At 41.8% G+C, this 18,892-nt stretch overlaps 2 protein-coding genes across 2 annotated transcripts; both read left to right on the plus strand.

The window, feature by feature from the left end:
- Positions 1-10,208: 10,208 nt before the first annotated feature.
- On the plus strand, positions 10,209-10,526 carry SERLADRAFT_344807 (uncharacterized protein; the record flags this gene model as incomplete). Its single annotated transcript, XM_007312163.1, has 2 exons — positions 10,209-10,359; positions 10,399-10,526. Coding segments are annotated over 2 exons (279 nt in total), but the record flags the coding sequence as incomplete, so codon positions are not given.
- A 1,460-nt stretch (positions 10,527-11,986) lies between these two features.
- SERLADRAFT_431871 (uncharacterized protein) lies at positions 11,987-12,313 on the plus strand (the record flags this gene model as incomplete). The annotated part of the gene is made up of 1 exon (XM_007312164.1): positions 11,987-12,313. One exon carries the CDS (start codon positions 11,987-11,989, stop codon positions 12,311-12,313), a length of 327 nt encoding a protein of 108 aa, XP_007312226.1.
- Between the last annotated feature and the right edge of the window lie 6,579 nt (positions 12,314-18,892).

Genomic DNA, 18,892 nt, shown 5'->3' on the forward strand with positions numbered 1-18,892 from the left:
ATGGTTAATAGCCTATTCCTCATGTTGTGTACCGGGTCATTCACCACTAGCTTGATTTGTGGTACTGAGCTGGTCAGTCTCTGTTGTAGATGTTGGAATGCCAGGTTGTTGTGATAACACTGTCACTGTTGATAAGCTGGGGTGTTCAGGGTGATTCTGGCTTGCCGTCTGCTGGCTGGGTTGACATTGCCTGCTGTTTAGCAGGAAGTTCGTTTCCATAACCACCATCTGTAAAGACTTGAAACTCCTCCACTACATGGAGCATAATTTTGAGGTCAGGATCTGGGTAGAACAAACCATCAGAATTAGACAGCTCAGTAATTGTTACTCTTGGGTCATAAACAGGGGAGGGAATGGGGTATGTGAGTCACTAGGGAGGTTTGGAACCGACGGAGTACATGTATTGTAGTTGAATAACAATGGATACCCACTCTAGCTGGGGTCTGGTCCAGATCCAGCAAAACCTGTATGAGCATTCATAAGTGGTTAAAAAGAATGCTACCAAATAATGTCTCTACTTAGCATTATATATTCATATTGTAGTGTACAAGAAACTGACCTTATTACAAGGCCTTTTGGGCTGCTAATGTAGATGTGAAAAAAAAATGAGCCAAGGCAAGAGAGCCTGTCTTGATGGCTAATTTATGAAGAACTAGCCACATGATGTCCCAAGGACCTCATAAAAATCATGATCAACTAGGACCACTTGATACAGGTACAGCTGCTAGCACCACCATATGCCCCAAGAGCCATGAAATTTTGGCAATAACACTCTAAGCTCACGTGTGCACTGGGGCAAGCAGCATTAGTGAGAGGCTGAGGACAGGGGTATGCACTGATACAAGGTGAAGGGCTAATGTGCAGACATAGATGTGATATTTGGGGGGGTGTTATTACCTGCAGAGATCTCTTGCAAGGTCAGGCATATACATGGCAAGAGATTATTCAAGACAAAGCTGAGACAGCACTTACCTGTAGAATACCAGCATACCATAGATAACTTTGTCAAGAATTATTTGCAAAAGCCTGCCAAAAATGTATAAGCCTGAAAAAACCATTGTCTGCAAAACAAGACAACTCACTTTGCTTCAATGTCGGTTCAGATTTGCTCAACTTGTGTTGCTACATAATCTATTTTAATAACCAAGTATGGCTCTACAATATGCAACAATTTGAGCTTGAGAAAGTAAACATAAATCTCAGAAAGATGAGATTGAAATATTTGATAGCTGTAATAACCAAGAGTTAGTTACTCTGGCGCACACAAGAACACATTATAAAGAAGATGTTGAGGAAGTGGTTACCCCTTAAGCTGCAGAGAGTTTGTTGGTATACAACAGGAGGACTTGCTGAGGAGTCTCCTGGATCTATTGGGGTATATATACTACTACAGGTTTGTTTGTACATGTGTACTATACAGTTGATAGAGACAGTGGCCGATCATGTCATGGGGCCTAGCCCGCATGGCCAGCTCCACTGTGTGAGAGAGTTGTGTCTATAATAAGAAGAAAGGCAAAGTGGCGCGAGAGAGAGGAGTTTGGACAAAAGAGGAAGTGCCGTGTGGCACCATGTGTGAAAGCTAAAGTACAAGGTTAAAGCGGAGAATGAAAATAAAGGAAAGGTCCGAAAATTGTGTTATTGTAACAATAACTCTATGCTCACGTCAGTTGAAGTCACTGGGGTGATGATATTGTTGCACACCACAATCACCTTGTAGTGTCTTTTCAAAGTAGTTATGGGCTTGTGCATTCAGGCATTGCAGTGTAGCTTTGCTGTAAGCCCTCCTTGTGAGCATGTTGGATGAGCTCAATAACTTCCTGGGGGAACTGTCCACTTCATCTTGAGGTGCACCAGAATGTCTTCTTCTATCCACCTATTGTACATGGTTTTTACTCTTAGCTAGTGAACCTGGTAAACTGTATTTTATTACTAAATGCTAGCTGTTTGATACTGTGAAACTGTGACCGGGCTGGCACATTATATTGTAGAGGACTATGACTGAGTTGATCCCAGCCAATTAAGACAAGGCCTGACACTGGGAATAGTCCATGTTTATTTGGCTATAAAAAGTGAGCAATTGCCACAATCTCAGATTTGTGTACCACTTCATGCACTCTATGTGAAAGTTTCTGTCCATGACAAAAGTCCTTAAGTGATACTGCCTGAGGGGGTCTTGCTTCCAATGAAGTGAGACATTAATACCGGGCTGAGGGTAAGCCGGGCAAAACAATGCTAGAGACCCCAGGGAAGGGTAACAGCTGGGTTGGTGTGCAAATCCATGCCAATGCATATATTTCAAATATCTCTACTGCCGGGACACCCTCATGAACTCCTGATATCTATTTCAGAGGGGGAAAATATTATGGAGGTTCCCGGGGAAGTCTTGGTCGTCACATATATGATAAATAATAATAATAATACTGTCAAGTGATCAAAATATCAAGTCAGTGAACTTATGCTGTCTGTAATGTATGTTAAGTCTTTGAATCCTATGATGCATGTTTGACTTGCTGTTCTGTTGTTGAATATCCTTATAAGCCTGCCCTAAACTTGTGCACAGTATACTGAATTCAATCAGATGATTCATTGAATCTTTACAAATATTAACATATATTGTAATATAAAAGTCTGTGGTATTACATTGATAAATTGATGAGAAATAAAAAAAGAGACTCCAGAAATGGTAAAGGATAATAATATAATCTGATAATAAAACACTTTAGTAAGAAGGGTAAGTATTTGGGAATAATTTACTTGCCAGTCACGGATAAAGCCAGTCAGGATTTTGGGATACACCATATTGACAGTGTGTTTGTCATCTTAACCATGCAAAAATGACACTTTAATTCTCTCTTCTGAAGTGCAGTGAGACAATGCAACATAAAATTGTCCATGTGAAAACACTGGAACATGTAAATCCAGCCCAACCTGTGTCACTGATTGACATTGATATTTGTTGATGGTCATGGCAAAGGCAACACGGGCAGGGAAATGACAAAGTGATAGCTTGATGGGCAATTCTTCCAATGAAAGTTCCAATGTGAGACATGGAATAAAAGCTATCTTTCCTACATGTTTTCCTCCCAAGGCACGGCACTTCAATATTCTTCTCTTCATCTCTATCAAAATCATGCGTGTTCTATTATAGAGTCCGTTTAGGGGATCAATATTACAGAGGAGCATAAGTGGACATCCAGCTTTAACTTGGAGGTGCACTTCAGGAAGGCCAGATACTTGCAAGGAGTTCAAGAATTCCATAGGATAATATTCATACCCCTCTCCAACCACTTTATCAATTGACAGAGCTACAAACTCTTCTCCAGGGAATTTTGTGAGGATTGCTGAATTAAGGTCACTAACAGCATCATTTTTTGCGGAGAGGATGATGCGGTGGAGGAAATGATGGTCATCTTGGTCTCCATTTGAAATTCTAGGATAGGTAGTGTCGCCTAATAAGTCTATGGTGTTTTCTGGCATAAGCATGTTGGTGGGGAGCTCAATAATTCCATCTCCTGCAATTTCACAACCACCACCAACGTCCAGGGGCCAATTTGATGTGGCTATGATTTTCACTACAATTGTTGAATGTTCGTATAAGTGTGAGAATTTTTCAGAGTGGCTACAATTTTCACTGCATTCACTACTACTGTACTGCTGCTCCTGTGTTGCCACAAAAACCATGTGAGCAAAAGTAAGCAAAATAAGTGACACAATGTAGCTTGCACACAGCATTTGGGACCACTTCCCCCTTTGTTATAGATTATGTTGCCATTGATGTTGGTGGAGTCAGTCCTTGTGGGCATGTCACCATTTGTGATTACTTCTTCCCATAATTCTCCTTCCTCATTGTCTGATGGGGCACCCAGTAAATTGTCCCGGGTACCGCTGTAGTAGGGCGGATGCGGATCCTGAGAGGAGGTGGCAAGGGTCCACCTCAAGGCAGCAAGGTGGACTCATGGCAGACACATGTACAATACATGGACTCACATATAGACATCAGAGGGTTTCCAGTTCTCTTAGTTCCTGTAGCTACCAGAACCAGTTAGCCGTAGAGCCCAGGTCTTCTCCAGATTATCCCTGTTCCACCGTCTCCTCATCAAGGCCAAGGCAGCTCCCTTGAAGAGCTACTACGCCCTTGAAGGCATGCTCCACATCCTATTTCCCCTATCTGACCTCTTCCCACCTACACCAGATGCTGTTACGATAACATAATTTTCGGACCTTTCCTTCTTTTTCATTCTCCACTTTAACCTTGTACACTTTAGCTTTCACACATGGTGCCACGCAGTACTTCCCGTTTTGTTCAAACTCCTCTTTCTCACGCCGCGTTTTTTAGATACAACTCTCTCACACAGTGGAGCTGGTCATGCGGGCTAGGCCCCATGACATCATCAGCCACTAACTTTATCAACTGTACAGTACATAAGTACAAACACTCTGTATTAGTATATATACCCCAATAAATCCAGGAGACTACTCAGTGAGTCCTCCTGTTGTTAACCAACAAACTCTCTGCAGCCTAAGGGGTAACCACTCCCTCTTCACTACCTTTATAGTGTGTTCTAGTGTGCGCTAGAGTAACTAACTCTTGGTTGTCACAGATGCTCTCCCTCAGGAGATCCCCTTGTTCACTGCCTTCCAATGCCTTTAACAGGAAGGGCTTTACTTGTCTGAGTCAGGAATGTGAAATGCTGCAAGTTCCTGCCCAGATTTGACTAAACCATGGTACCCTGGCTTGGAGGGCCCAGTTACAGATTTTCTCAACTACCTGGTCCACAAAGTTAAGCAGCTTGTGGATTCATACACCCTCAAGAGGTCCAGATGGTGGACTTCTGTGTATGCCGTCCAAGCAGTTGGTGATACTGGTATAACAACCAAAATTTCTATACCCTGGCACACAACAACAACAAGCAGGGAGTAGAAATAGAGGAGTGGATATATATATATACTGTTACAGGATATTTTTACATGTTGTACTGTATAGTTGCTAAGTCTGAACAAAAGGAAAGTGCCGCATGGCACAAGTGTGACTGATTGCGGCCGGTCTACACATTGTCCAGGCAGTGGATTTTACATGGCTAATATTGACCGTGGGTACTACTCTCATTCATTTTAGGAGTTCCAGCTCTCCTGTGTTAGGTTTGTTTTCCAAATTCCAGTAAGGCCCAATTCACTTTTTGGTCAAATTTCTAGACTGCCAATCTTTCAATTTTAAGTGGTCGGTATCTAACCAAACCAGGTTGCCAACCTTGTAGTCAGGGGCCTTAGAGTGTTTACACTTTGCCCTGTCTTTTATCTGCTCTGCAGTTTTGAATAGTGCTTTGCACATTTCATCTAAGGCAGACTTTATCTTTTTGACCATAGTTCCTATAGCCTCATTTTTGCTTTTACCATATTCTACACCCATTCTTGGAAGTTATGACATTGTAAGGTTGAATGGTGCCTTGCTAGTAGCCTATAACTGTTTAATATTGTAAGAGAATGGAGAACTGGGCTATCTTTAGCCACTTGGTCCAATCTGTCTGCCTATCATTAATAAATGTACAAAGATATTGTTTCAATTTCTGGTTGGCGCGGTGATAGTTTTATTTGTGGGTATAAACACAACTTCTTTAGAGGAGCGGTCCACAACCACCATTACTAAATTGTACCCATTTGACTCAGATAGATCTGTTGTGAAACCAACCAATATATTCTGCCAGGGACCAGCTGGTATCAGATTTGGCATGAGTTTACTGGCCGGCGGTTGATGAGAGTTCTTAGCCATGACACAGCATAGACAAGATTATACATATTCTTGTATGTCTTTGACCATGCCAGGCCACATGTAGTTTCTGGAGATCAACTCCATTGTTCATTGCCACCCAGGGTGCCTGACTACTGGTGTTTTATAATGTCTATCTATTGCCTTGATCCTCATGGACTCAGCACATAGTATAGTAATAACCATCCATCTTAGACGGGGCATTATTACCTGATAATATTACTATATAGATGGGGCCAGCAGAGTACGGCAGAGTGTACCAGCTGGGCCACCTTAGACATGATATTATTGTGCAGATTCTCAACAACCCGGCTGGGTGAGAGGCTGCCCATCTTACACAACCCGGCTTGGTCACAGGATGATGGGTGGCAAAGTGTGGCCTGAGTTTTATACAAAGAAAATACAAGACACTGAGACATACTTGCACACTGCACAACAAGCGCACATTTTATCACTCAAGTCTCTAAGACGAGTGACATAAGCCCATGTTCCCGCTTTCATCACCAGAATGTTGCCTTTCCAATGGAATTTTGGTGCAACAGATCTGAGAGCTATGCATCAATCACCCAGGTATAGAAGATAATGAATGGATGGGTGACCCCAAGGTCATCCAAAATCATGACAGTGCGGCTATTGATTGTGTGCTATGTTTTTCCATTGACAGTGGTGGGCAAGCCTTTAGAAGGCTATGTCATAAAGTTTGTAATTATTATTGCATTATAAAGCTCAGATATACCTTGATAAAATATTTCCATTTTTAGTGATGAAATCTGACCTTTGGATCTACAATGATATGACACTGGAACTTACTGCTCTAAGTGGCTTCATTGGATGAAAATAGTGAATGTATATTATGTATATTATAGTGGTACTTCACCTATTCTATTTATTTGCCAATAGCAGAACCAGCCTCCTGTGAAAATGGTTAAAGCACTGAGTTTCCTAATATAGTAGTGTTTGTTTGGCAATAGCTCCACAGGATATGGAAGTGGACCAAGGTTTCCAGTGTGTCAAACACTTCAAAGTACAACACAGCCATATATTATATTCAAGTTGTTAACTGACACAAATCTAGCATCAATCTTATAAGCAATCTCTTAAAGAAGTTCACATACCTTTGGCTCTCACCTACCCTGTGAACTTGACTAAAAGCTTCTTTGTCACAGCATCTCACTTATCCCAACTGGCCTCTGAGCTCATTACACTACCACCACATAATATCCACCCTCCTCTTTCTGAACTTTGCTACATCTACCCTCCTTGCTGGTGATGTGTAGTTTTCAACCAAAACAGGTCATGCTTTTCTCCTGCGCCCTCTCAAAGCACTTTTGCTTAGTATTCATCCCTGTGGCATTCTCTCAGAAATCAGATGGGGAGGATGGAAACTTGTTGGACTTCCTGCAGTCCTAAAAGCTACACCTGCATTGCTGAAGCATGAACCAAAGCTTTCTAACTTGAAGAAGCAAGGGAAAATAAGCGACATAGATGGGGTTTGGAGAGGGTGTATAAAGAAATGGGTTGTCCGCAGATTAGAAACATGGGAGAGTGAAGAGTAGTGGGTAGATGATTTGAGTGATCTACTCGAGCTATGCGGGTTTGTGGACTGTCTGCCTTGACTCTTAGCCAGGATTTCCAATTCTTTGCTTGATACACCTAAACCAAAAGCAAACTATGAGTCTATCTATGCAAATACAGCATGAGTAGTTGGTTTATGCATGCAGACAATAGCATTGTGCAATCCTCCACAGTGGATCAATATAGTGGATCTTGGGGGATGGACAGATAAGGTTATCAAAAACTGGAGTTGGTCAAAAAATGCACTCTACAGTAAGCAAGGTACTTTATTTTTTCTCTCATATTGCTTTGTGTACTGATAACTAACTTACAGTCTAACAACAAACCAGCATTCTCATTCCCAGGAATTCACACGCCCCTCAAAACAACCCTCAAGTACCACTTCTGGTTGGCTCCACAGAGACCATCAGCGTAGTGAAATCATCAAGGCAATTTCATTTATACCAATTACCACATCCTGTTACGATGACACATTTTTCGGACCTTTAAATTTCATTCTCCTCTTCAACTTTCTTTTGTAGTTTTCACACCCTGTGCCATGCAGCACTTTCCATTATTGTTCAAACTCCACTTCTCACGCTGCACTGCCTTTTCTATTTTTAGATCCAAGTTTCTCACACAGTAGAGCTGATCACATGGCTGTGCCCCATGACATCATCAGCCACTACCTCCATCAACTGTACAGTACATATGTACAAACAAAGTGTAGTAGTATATATACCCCAAGGAGACTCCTCAGCGAGTCCTCCTATTGTTTACCCACAACCAACTCGGTCCTATCCTAAGGGTAACCACTCCCCTCACTACTTTACAGCTTTGTCTGAGTTGCGCGCCAGAGTATACAAACTCTTGGTTATTACATTAGGACTCGCTCTTACTACTCTCTCGCACTTTGTGCAAACCTGGTCCCCAGGGTTAACGGGTTATTGTTTGGGAATATCCCGTCTAGCAGAAGGGTGCACTCCTAGCAACGGCCCCGTAGTGCTCTGGGAGAAGAGACAATTATCTATACACGGCCCCCAGTGTGAAGGGGAGTACTTAGCTCAGCAGTTGGTGTGGAACCACTGTTGATTAGAATTTACATACAAATCTTCTCTTTCTCTTTTATCTGACCAGGCCGGCACTTGCCTCCACCAGTCTGGAGAAGGGTTGACAGCTTGACAAGCGGACCACCCCCTGGCAACCGTTTGGACTAGGGTTTATTATGTTTACCTTTTTATATACTTTTCAAATACTATAGTGTGGGTAGTCGGAGATTGAGATCCGATACTCAGCTGGGAAGAGGTAGATCCACAGATAGCAAGCGGGGACCCCCAGTTACCTTTTTTTTACATTACAAAGAAAACAAGTTGACATATTGTCATAACCCAGTATGAACAGTCTGCTGCACAACATGCGTGCACAGATTCAAGCATTGACAAATCAGCTTGACAAAATTCAGGCTGCCCCAGCAGCAGAAACTACGGTTGAGTGAAAGTTCAACAAGAAAGTCGAGATTGTCGCTGACCCCGGCGCTTTTGAAGGAGATATGGCTCGATTTGCCAAATGGTGGATCAAGCTCCAGATTTGGATCAAGGCAAATTGGGACACATTTGCTGATGATTTTGAGATAGCAACAGCAGTGCTATCGCATCTAAAAGGACCTGTGGCGGGTTTATATGCCCAAGTAAGACTGCAGGAGTGCTACATGGCGGGAGCGTGGCCCACCTGGGATGATCTCAAGGTGGAGATCAAGAAATATTTCAAACCGCAAGCTGAGCGTGACTGGGCGCGTCAGCAAACTCATTCCTTCAAGCAAGGAAGCATGAGGACGGATGATTATGTCACCTGGTTCCTGGCTCTCTCTATCCAAGGAGGGCTTGGAAATGAACATGTAGTAGATCTGCTAGAACACAATGTGAACCCCCACATTGCAGAACAACTCTAACGACTCTATCTGCAGGATATGAGAAGTGGTAACCTCTCTCAAGCAGCAGAGGAGGTTCGCCAAGTTGGTAGAGCCCTGGAGCTCTATGTAATGCATCAAGGTGGCAGGCCCACCACCAAAAACAACCAATTCCAGAGGCGCCCTGGGTTATCAAACCACCATAATCACTCTCACGGGTTCAAGCTGTTCGGGCTGCAGCCAGGACAGGTTGCTCCTATGGATATTGGCGCGGTCCAAGGGGGACAGATGCACAGATTCAAGGGCAACTGTTACAACTGTGGCCAAGAGGGCTACATGTCCCGAGATTGCAGAAATGGGGTGCAGGCCACCCAATAAAAAAATAATCAAGGGCACCAGGTGCACCAATTAGAAACAGAAAAGTTGGACAATCAGCTCAATACTCTGGCCGATTGTTTGTACAACAAAATCCGGGCTTTCTTCTATAACCAGTAGGTCAACAAAATAAAAGCTCAGGGAAAAGAGTTCAAAGCTTAGGTTGCTTGGGTGCCTTTGCTCCTTGAAACAATGAAGTAAACCACAACAAAGTGGCCCCTGCTCCGGGGTGTTGCACGAGCAATAAAGGAAAGACAGGGGTGGCTCCCCAATTTGTAAATAGATTTTTAAATTTATTATCAGAAACATGTACCTGTATGAAGGATTGTGATTGTAAATATTTATGATACTACTGCTGCACCAGCGTCTCCCTTGGAGTGTAGCCTCGGCGAGACAACTACTAGGGTGCTTAATTCTGGTAAAAATAAAAATAAAAATATAGAAAAACGTAAAATAGAAAAACAAGTTTCTCTTAACATTTCTTCTTCATCGAAGCCACTTCCCACAGAAATCCCAAGGTGTGTGTTGCTGCGCACATATTTATTCCAAAAGGAGATCTGTTTGGACGTTAGTGTGGAAAACCTTGCCCGGGGCATAATACACCCACCCAGCACACTGCTTGATTCAGGCGCTAATGGAATCTTCATAGATCAGGTCTGTGCAGAGCAAATTGGACTCCCCCTTGTAAAATCAGATGTATCAATTCCTGTCTATAACATTGACGGTACACTTAATGCGGGTGGCTGCATTACACACAAATGTTCTTTTGTTGTTGAGTACCAAGGACACAGAAAATGAGTCACCGCCAAAGCTACCCAACCAGGGAAGATCAATTTAATCTTAGGCTGGACCTGGCTATTTAAACACAATTCTGAAATCAACTGGCAGACAGGTTGGCAAATTGTCACATTGCCTTCAGGAGTGTGATGACTTGGGTAAGCCGAGTCATGTCCGTCAAACTGAGCCGGATGAAAGGATAAACGCTGGTCACGTTTATGCCAAGCTCCAATCTTTAGATAAGATTGACAATGACAATGACGAGGTAAAACCTGAGGAAGAGATTAAGAGGCTGGAAAGTCTTTTCAAAACACAAATCAGAGCGCTTCCCAGAGGCTAAGTCTTGGGACCATGCTATAGATTTGAAGGACACCTTCAAACCTAGAAAGGGACATATGATTCCCCTCTCTGCTCCAGAAAGAGATGAGGTCTCAAGTTTCATAGATGAACAGCTTAGGAAAGGTTACATCAGACCCTCCAAAAGCCCTATGACATCCCCGGTGTTCTTCATTTCTAATAAGGATGGTAAGAAGCGCATGATTATGGACTATCATTACTTAAATGAGTACATGGTTAAAAATGTGTATGCACTGCTTTTGATCAGTCAGCTAGTAGACAAATTGGCTGGCACCAAGATTTTGACAAAAATGGACCTCAGATGGGGGTACAATAATGTACAAATCAGAGAAGAAGATACTTGGAAGGCCGCGTTCACGTGCCACCGAGGATCCTTTGAACCCCTTGCCATGTTCTTTGGGTTGACTAATTTACCGGCAACCTTCCACAGCATGATGAACAAGATCTTTGCGGATATAGAGGACTGTGTTGTCGTTTACATTGACAATTTATTGATATTTACAAAGTCGGACAATGAGGCTGAACATGACAGGATTGTGCAAGAAGTCCCTCTACGCTTATAGAAACAGGACCTATTCGTCAAACCCAAAAATTGTAACTTTAAAGTGAAGGAAGTAGACTTCCTTGGTATGATAATTAGCCAGAATAGAATCAGGATGGATCCTGAGAAAGTTCAAGCTATAATGGATTGGCCTGAACCTACTTGCATCAAAGGAGTTAGGGCCTTCCTTGGCTTAGGCAAATTCTACCAAAGTTTTGTTGAGAACTTTGCGAAAATAACAAGACCATTGGACAATCTCACTAAAAAGGACATTGTCTGGCACTGGGGTGCCAAGGAACAAGAAGCTTTTGATAAGCTTAAACAGGCATTTACAACAGCACCCATATTAGCATTTCCTGAACTAGACAAAGAGTTCCGGCTAAAAATTGACTCTTCTGACTTTGCTACTGTGGCTGTTCTGTCAATTAAATGCCCTGATGGTCTTTGGAGGCCTTGTGCCTATTTATTGCATAGTTTGTCACCCACGGAGCGCAACTATCAAATTTAGAATAAGGAGATACTAGCCATCATTAGAGCTTTAGAGCACTGGCAGCACTATTTAGAAGGTGCTAGACACCAATTTGAAATTTGGACTGTTCATAAAAATCTGTAGTATTTTATGATGGCCTGAGACTTAAACCGGAGACACGCCCGCTATGCGGTGTACCTATCTAAGTTTAATTATAAACTAATTCATAAGTCTGGCGCTTTAATGGGGAAAGCGGAGGCTTTGTCCAGAAGAGAGGATCATGCCAACGGCATAGAAGATGACAACAAATGTGTCACCCTGATAGACCAATTAAGGGTTGCCAATGTTAGAATCGGGCAGGATTCTGATCTTCTGGAAGTCTTCAAGAAAGACATCTCCTCAGAAGAGAAAACGCGCCTTGATGGCAATGAGAACTATTTATGGAAAGACGGGCTCATCCATTTTAAAAACAAAATCCATGTGCCTGAGACTGCAAGGATCAAGGCAATAGATAGACATCACAACACTCCAGTGGCTGGGCACCTGGGTGGCAACAAACCATGGAGTTGATCTCCAGAAATTGCATGTGGCCTGGCATGGTAAAAAACATACAGGAATACATAAAATCCTGTCTGAGATGTGCTATGGCAAAGAACTCACATCAACCACCGGCTGGAAAACTTATGCCAAATCTGATACCAGCTGGTCCCTGGCAGGATATATTAGTTGACTTTACGATGGATCTGCCCGAATCAAATGGGTATAATTCAGTAATGGTGGTAGTAGATTGCTTCTCCATAGAGGTGGTATTCATTCCCACCAATAAAACAATTACAGCTGCTGGTACGGCAGATTTATTTAAAGATTTTGTATGGTCTATCCACGGATTACCAGAAACGGTTATATCCAATAGGGGTCCCCAATTTGCTAGCAAATTTACAAAAGAATTATGCCGGATGCCGGGCATCAAACCTAAATTATCAACAGTATTCTATCTGCAGACTGATGGACAAATAGGGGGGCTCAATCAAGTATTGAAGCAATACCTCCGCATATTTATTAACAACAGGCATGGACCAGTGGCTAAAGATAGCCCAGTTCTCATATAATATCAAACAGCTGTTGGCTACAGGAAAAGCACCATTCAAGGTCACAAGATCATACCTCCCCAGAATGGGTGTTGAGCCTGGTAAAAGCAGGAACGAGGCTGCAGGGAACATGGCTAAGGACTTGAAATCTGTCTTAGACAAAACGTGCAAGGCGCTATTTCAAATTGCAGAGCAGATGAAAGACAGGGCAGAGCGTAGATGCTCCAAGGCCCCTGATTACAAGGTCAGCGGCCTGGTCTGCTTAGATACCGACCACTTAAAATTGAAAGATCGGCAGTCTAGAAAACTGACCAAAAAGTGGATTGGTCCTTATCGGATTAAGGAAGTTAAACCCAATGCAGTGGAGCTGGAACTCCCAAAACGAATGAGGGTAGTACCCACAGTCAACATTAGCCATGTAAAGCCCTATAAAGGGCCGCTGCCAGGACAGCGTGTAGACTGGCCCGGACTGGTGGTAGTCACCCAGGAAGGTGAAGAACAATTTGAAGTCAAACGGGTGGTGGATGCACACTTGAAGCGTGGAAAGTTAGAGTTTCTAGTCCTATGGAAGGGCTATGGAGACGGAGACAGAACATAGGAACCAGAAGCCCATCTGGACAATTCCCGTGACACTGTTTGCGAATTTTGTTCTAAGAATCCCTCGGCTCCTAGGAAGCTTAGAGGCATGAATTTGAACCTTTTTAATTCCCTTTTTCAACCTATGCCCGGAAATTTAACTACTACCTCTACTATTTGGTCTCGCCTGGAAGTCAAGCCTTAGAAGGGGGGTAGTGTTACGATAACACAATTTTTGGACCTTGAAATTTCATTCTCCTCTTCAACTTTCTTTTGTAATTTTCACACCCTGTGCCATGCAGCACTTTCCATTATTGTTCAAACTCCACTTCTCGCGCTGCACTGCCTTTTCTATTTTTAGATCCAAGTTTCTCACACAGTAGAGCTGATCACATGGGCTGTGCCCCATGACATCATCAGCCACTGCCTCCATCAACTGTACAGTACATATGTACAAACAAACTGTAGTAGTATATATACCCCAATAGATCAAGGAGACTCCTCAGCGAGTCCTCCTGTTGTTTACCCACAACTAACTCAGTCCCATCTAAAGGGTAACCACTCCCCTCAACTCTTTACAGCTTTGTCTGAGTTGCGCGCCAGAGTATACAAACTCTTGCTTGTTACACATCCAGGCTAACTTGTAAAACTACCTTCACATAGGTGCAACTTCCAAAAGGTCACATTGATAGTTTGTCTTATGAGTCCCAGCTGCTGTCCACCCTTTGGCAAATGTAGCTCACTGGCGGAAAAGCATAATCAAGATTTCATCCCATCCGTTGTTTCCTAGTCTAAACACGTCCTCCTAGCTACCTCGGTATAAATTAGCATCTTAGCTGATTTTATTCAGCAAATTCAGCAATCCAAAGGCTCTACACTCCTCCAATACTCTTTTTGCTATACATGTCTTTTTTCTCACATTCAGAACACTCTACAGAATCTTTTGCTATCCAGATTGTCTCAATAAAGTGCGGGGATCCTGCTAAGATGGAAAAGGATGAAGAGCAAAAGCAGGATAAAGAGGACATGGAAGAAATTGAGGATATTGGGGGGCTTAAATCTTTCTGCTTGATTTGCCAACTGGGATTCAAACAACTGTCAGACTTCTTCCGCAGCCCAGTCACATTCAATTTCACAAAATACCTCACAGCATCATTTCTTGCTCATATCTCTATGACTGCCTTTGCTGGATAAAGAAAATACTCAGGCACTGTCAGGGCTTCTGGAATTGTTCTACACTTAGGTGTCACAGCGGGAATATGTACAATATTTGGTTCAATACTATCCTACCATTATGCTTAAGGTATACCTTTACATATCACTATTATTCACAAATGTGGCGGTTCTAGTTGAACAGACCAAAAACAATGCCTTAATCTCCAGCCTGCTCTCCCACCGCCCAACTGGTATTCTCTCCAAAATTTCTCATTATATTTCCAACACAGGGCAGTCATTTTGGCTACTAGAGCTGCTCACACCTCTTCTGCACAAACTGTCCAAGGTGGTCTCTGAGAAGACCAAGGTTAACCTATTAAAGATACTGGGGGAAACCTTTTTTATTCCAGATCTCTCAAACTGCCAATATACATCAAAGCTTGTGTGTGACAACACCAACAAGACACAGTCTTGGGGCACTGGAGTACAACAAAATAACACTCAAAAGAAGAAGAAGAAGAGGTGGGAGTGGTTACCCATTTGGTAGGAACAAGTTGGTTGTTGGTAGACAATGGGAGGACTCGCTGAGTCCTTCCTCAAGATCTATTGGGGTTTATATACTAATACAGGTTTGTTTGTACATATGTACTGTACAGTTGCTAGAGGCAGTGGCTGCTGATGTCATGGGACCTAGCCCGTATGACCAGCTCCACTGCGTGAGATAATTGTAGCTAAAATAAGAATAAAGGCAGCGCCGTGCGAGAAAGAGGAGTTTGAACAAAAAGGGAAGTGCCACATGGCACAGTGTGAGAACTACAGTACAAGGTTAAAGCGGAGAATGAAATTTAAAGGAAAGGTCCGAAAATGAAAAGTAAAGTAAATGGTCACGTGACTGGTCATGTGACTTTGGAAAAAGTAAAAGTAAAAGTATGAAAAGAGAAATGTAAGTGGGTACTGGTACATCAATTGTAACATTATGATACAGTCTCTCTTGTGCAGCTCTTGTTATGACTTTCCAGTGCTTATTAACTGTAGATGTCAGCCTTGAATTTGCAATCTCTTCCAGCCAAGTCTGGTGGCTCCAGCTGAATGTGCCAGGCTTTTTGTGGTAGGGTTAGGGTTGTTGCATGCTGCTGCGCACAGCAGGTAGGGTTAGGAGTTGGAGTGGGCTTTGTCTTCCCTCCCTCAAGTTTCTGCTATGGAACACTATTCTCAAACTATACAATTCCTTGCGCTCTCTGCCAAATAGGCAGGCATACTCATTTTCAAACTCTCCAATCCAAATTCTGAGGACAAGAAAGAGCTGCTAGAAAGTCTTGTATCTGCAATAAAGTCTTTTAAGGGAGTTAGCAACAGTGCCTTTGGCACTCCCCTGAAAAAGGTGTTTGGGACTCCAGGGTTATTAAGGTGCTATCTTTCCGCACCCAACCTTTTTTTTTTGATGAGGAATAACAATCTATAGGGAGGAAGAAGAAGATCTGGGCATTGGAAAAAGCCCTAGCTGCGCAAAAGAGGAGTTGGTGACGGTGCAGCAGTCACAGGCTGGTAGGGTAGCTAGATCTATTCAAAAGGCTTGCTGTCAGCATGGGGTTCAATGGGCTCTAGCAGGGTTCCATACAGCCCAAGAGCTAACATACTCTCAAGGTGCAGGGGCCTTAATTGCTGAATTAGCAGGTGCACACCTGTCTGGAGAAGTGCCTCAACCTGAAGCCATAGTATAGGGTATCAAATGCTGCACTGGACTATATGCTGATTCCAACAACTCACTTGCTTCCACTGTTACACTTTGCCAGGCTTTTAGAAGGAAAGGTGTTGGAGATAGCTTCCTTATAATGATAAGCTAAACACAAATTTTTATGAAATGCAAAAGGTATTTTTGCTGTTAGTATCTAAAAAGTAAAGTGTTGATAGTACCCAAGTTTTATCTCTCAGACTTCTACATATTCTAATATTACAACCCTTTGCGAAGGGGAATTAGCAAATCTGGATACTAAGCCTTCTCATTGTAGGTTCCAAAAGTGTAGAGCTTTAGGGAGTAAATATGGAGCACTTGCTGCTTGTGGATTTGTTTATGTGTTGACCCTTTTAGCTACTCTGGATTGGAAAATAAAGAGAGTCTCTTACAAGACATTAAGGGAAGTGGAAGATATATTAAGAGCACCCAAACCTAGTAAGCCTTCAGAATTTTTGGTCTAGCATAGAATTTAAAATTATCTGAATACTATGATTGGAAATGTTGTTATAGAGGTTATTATACCCTACATCAACAGATTACATCATTTACTGCCTTTATCACTGCCCAACATATTCAGTGATACTTATATCCAGTCTCAAAGCCTACACAAAGTTTATAACTATGCGGTACTAGCTAAACCAGATAACTTGATTTATTGCTTTTTTGCTGAGTAAGGGTTTTTTTTTTCCTTCAAGATTTTGCAAGGTCTAATATAGAAAATCTACAGCAATTTTCACCCCCCTGAACGTGATTCTTCTGCTTGGGCTGTTTGCCTAATACTTTCTCTCAAACCCCCTCTCTATTGGGGTAGAATTGGGGACCTTGTTTTAGGCAATGCTGGTTTACAGTTATCCAGGTCCACCTACACAGAAGATCTTCCCAGAGATTCAAATGATAGAGTTGATTCCTCAGATCTCTCCTTTTCCACCATTCATTTACAGATGTTCTATGATCCTTCTATCCTTGCCAACACCAGTTATCCTGTACCTCATAACTATCAAGAAAGCATACAATGGATTCAGCATCAAAGGCATATTATAAAATATAAAAGCATCACTGTGCATAGTACAGAAGAATTAAAACAACTTGTAAGTTTAATTCCATATTACAGCCACTTTTCTATCTATATTGATTTAATCTGTAGATCCAGTCATAGTAAGTTTAATTCCATATTACAGCCACTTTTCTATCTATATTGATTTAAACTGTAGATCCAGTCATTCTATCTAAACAGTCAGAAGATGCCTAGTTCCTTTATTATTATTCCAGAGGGCACAATTACCAGTTGAGTTTTATATATTTGCTTGTTGAATAACAATTTTTAACAAATATATTTGAAGTAGTGCACTAGATTTGCGCAATGTGCATGGCACACTACTAGCCTTTATATGCACTTTTATGCCAAATTATCTGTGTGCCAATCTTTAGGAGCTTTTAGAGCTCTTATTTGATACTGAAGGGATACAGCAACTTATTCACCAGTCTGGTAGTTCTTCTAAAGAGGGAGCACCTTTCCAAAGCCTGTATTTTTCAAGTTATAATTGCTATACTACTAAGGTTGGCTTTTGTTGAAATACTTTCAAGGAATTACATGCTTATTTTATTTCTTTATTCAAGGGAAAAGATGCTCCAACCAATGTTCAGCCAAGATATCTGGTACAAGAAGATGGTAGAAGGGTAAACTATTCTCAGATGCTCCTATACTCATCAGAAGATATACAGAAATTCCCTAGTTCTTAAAACAACCTTCAAAAGGCATTTTCAGGAGTTTTGTCATGGATAGAAGTATTGATAAGTTTATTTTACTCTGTAATTTTAACCATCTAAAATTATGGTTATTAGGTCAAGAAATCCCTTCCTATGCTGATTTTTCTCTAGGAAGTCAGGAAACATTATCTGATATACTAATAAGCTATGAAAAACTTGAGGAATTAACTGCTTCTTGGCAGAAGAGTAGGTAACCTAAAGCTTCTTCACAGAAATAAGGTTTCCACAAGAGGAACATGAGGCTTACTAGAGGCTTATTGTTGACAGTTAAGCATTACATATCTGTATTATACTCCTAATTTATGGTTTTAAGAGCTTAATATTTGAAATGACAGTTTGATTTTTCTATTTCATACTTCTAGCATCTGATACAAGGTTCCACATGGGCTGTGGAGTATCAAAGCATAGAGCTTTTAATAGCACAGTTCTCCCACATGCTTGATATCACAAGCAAGGGTCCTTGAAGTGAACCACTAGCAAAAATGGTATGATGCTGAAAAGGGGAATATTACAGTGTAAGATATATCTATTAGATTTCCCATAGTAGGGTACTCACATTGAGTTCTAACTTTTGAACTTTACTTTGAGCAGGTGATTGTATATTGCAAGGTACTATCTAATATATGTTAATCAGATACGAGTGCTCTTCTTGTAGATTTCTACAAGATTCTGGCACATTAGCTGAGGATACAAGACAATAATGGCTGCTTTTACTGGTATATAAACTAGTATTCTGATGTTCACTTTTCAGTATGTCTGTCTACTTTCTACTCACCCTTCCTATTCGTTAGTCTTTGAACATAACTTTAGAAAGTTTTGATGGCTAGT

This window comes from Serpula lacrymans, assembly GCF_000218685.1.
Source record: "Serpula lacrymans var. lacrymans S7.9 unplaced genomic scaffold SERLAscaffold_1, whole genome shotgun sequence".
NCBI classification, from domain to species: domain Eukaryota; kingdom Fungi; phylum Basidiomycota; class Agaricomycetes; order Boletales; family Serpulaceae; genus Serpula; species Serpula lacrymans.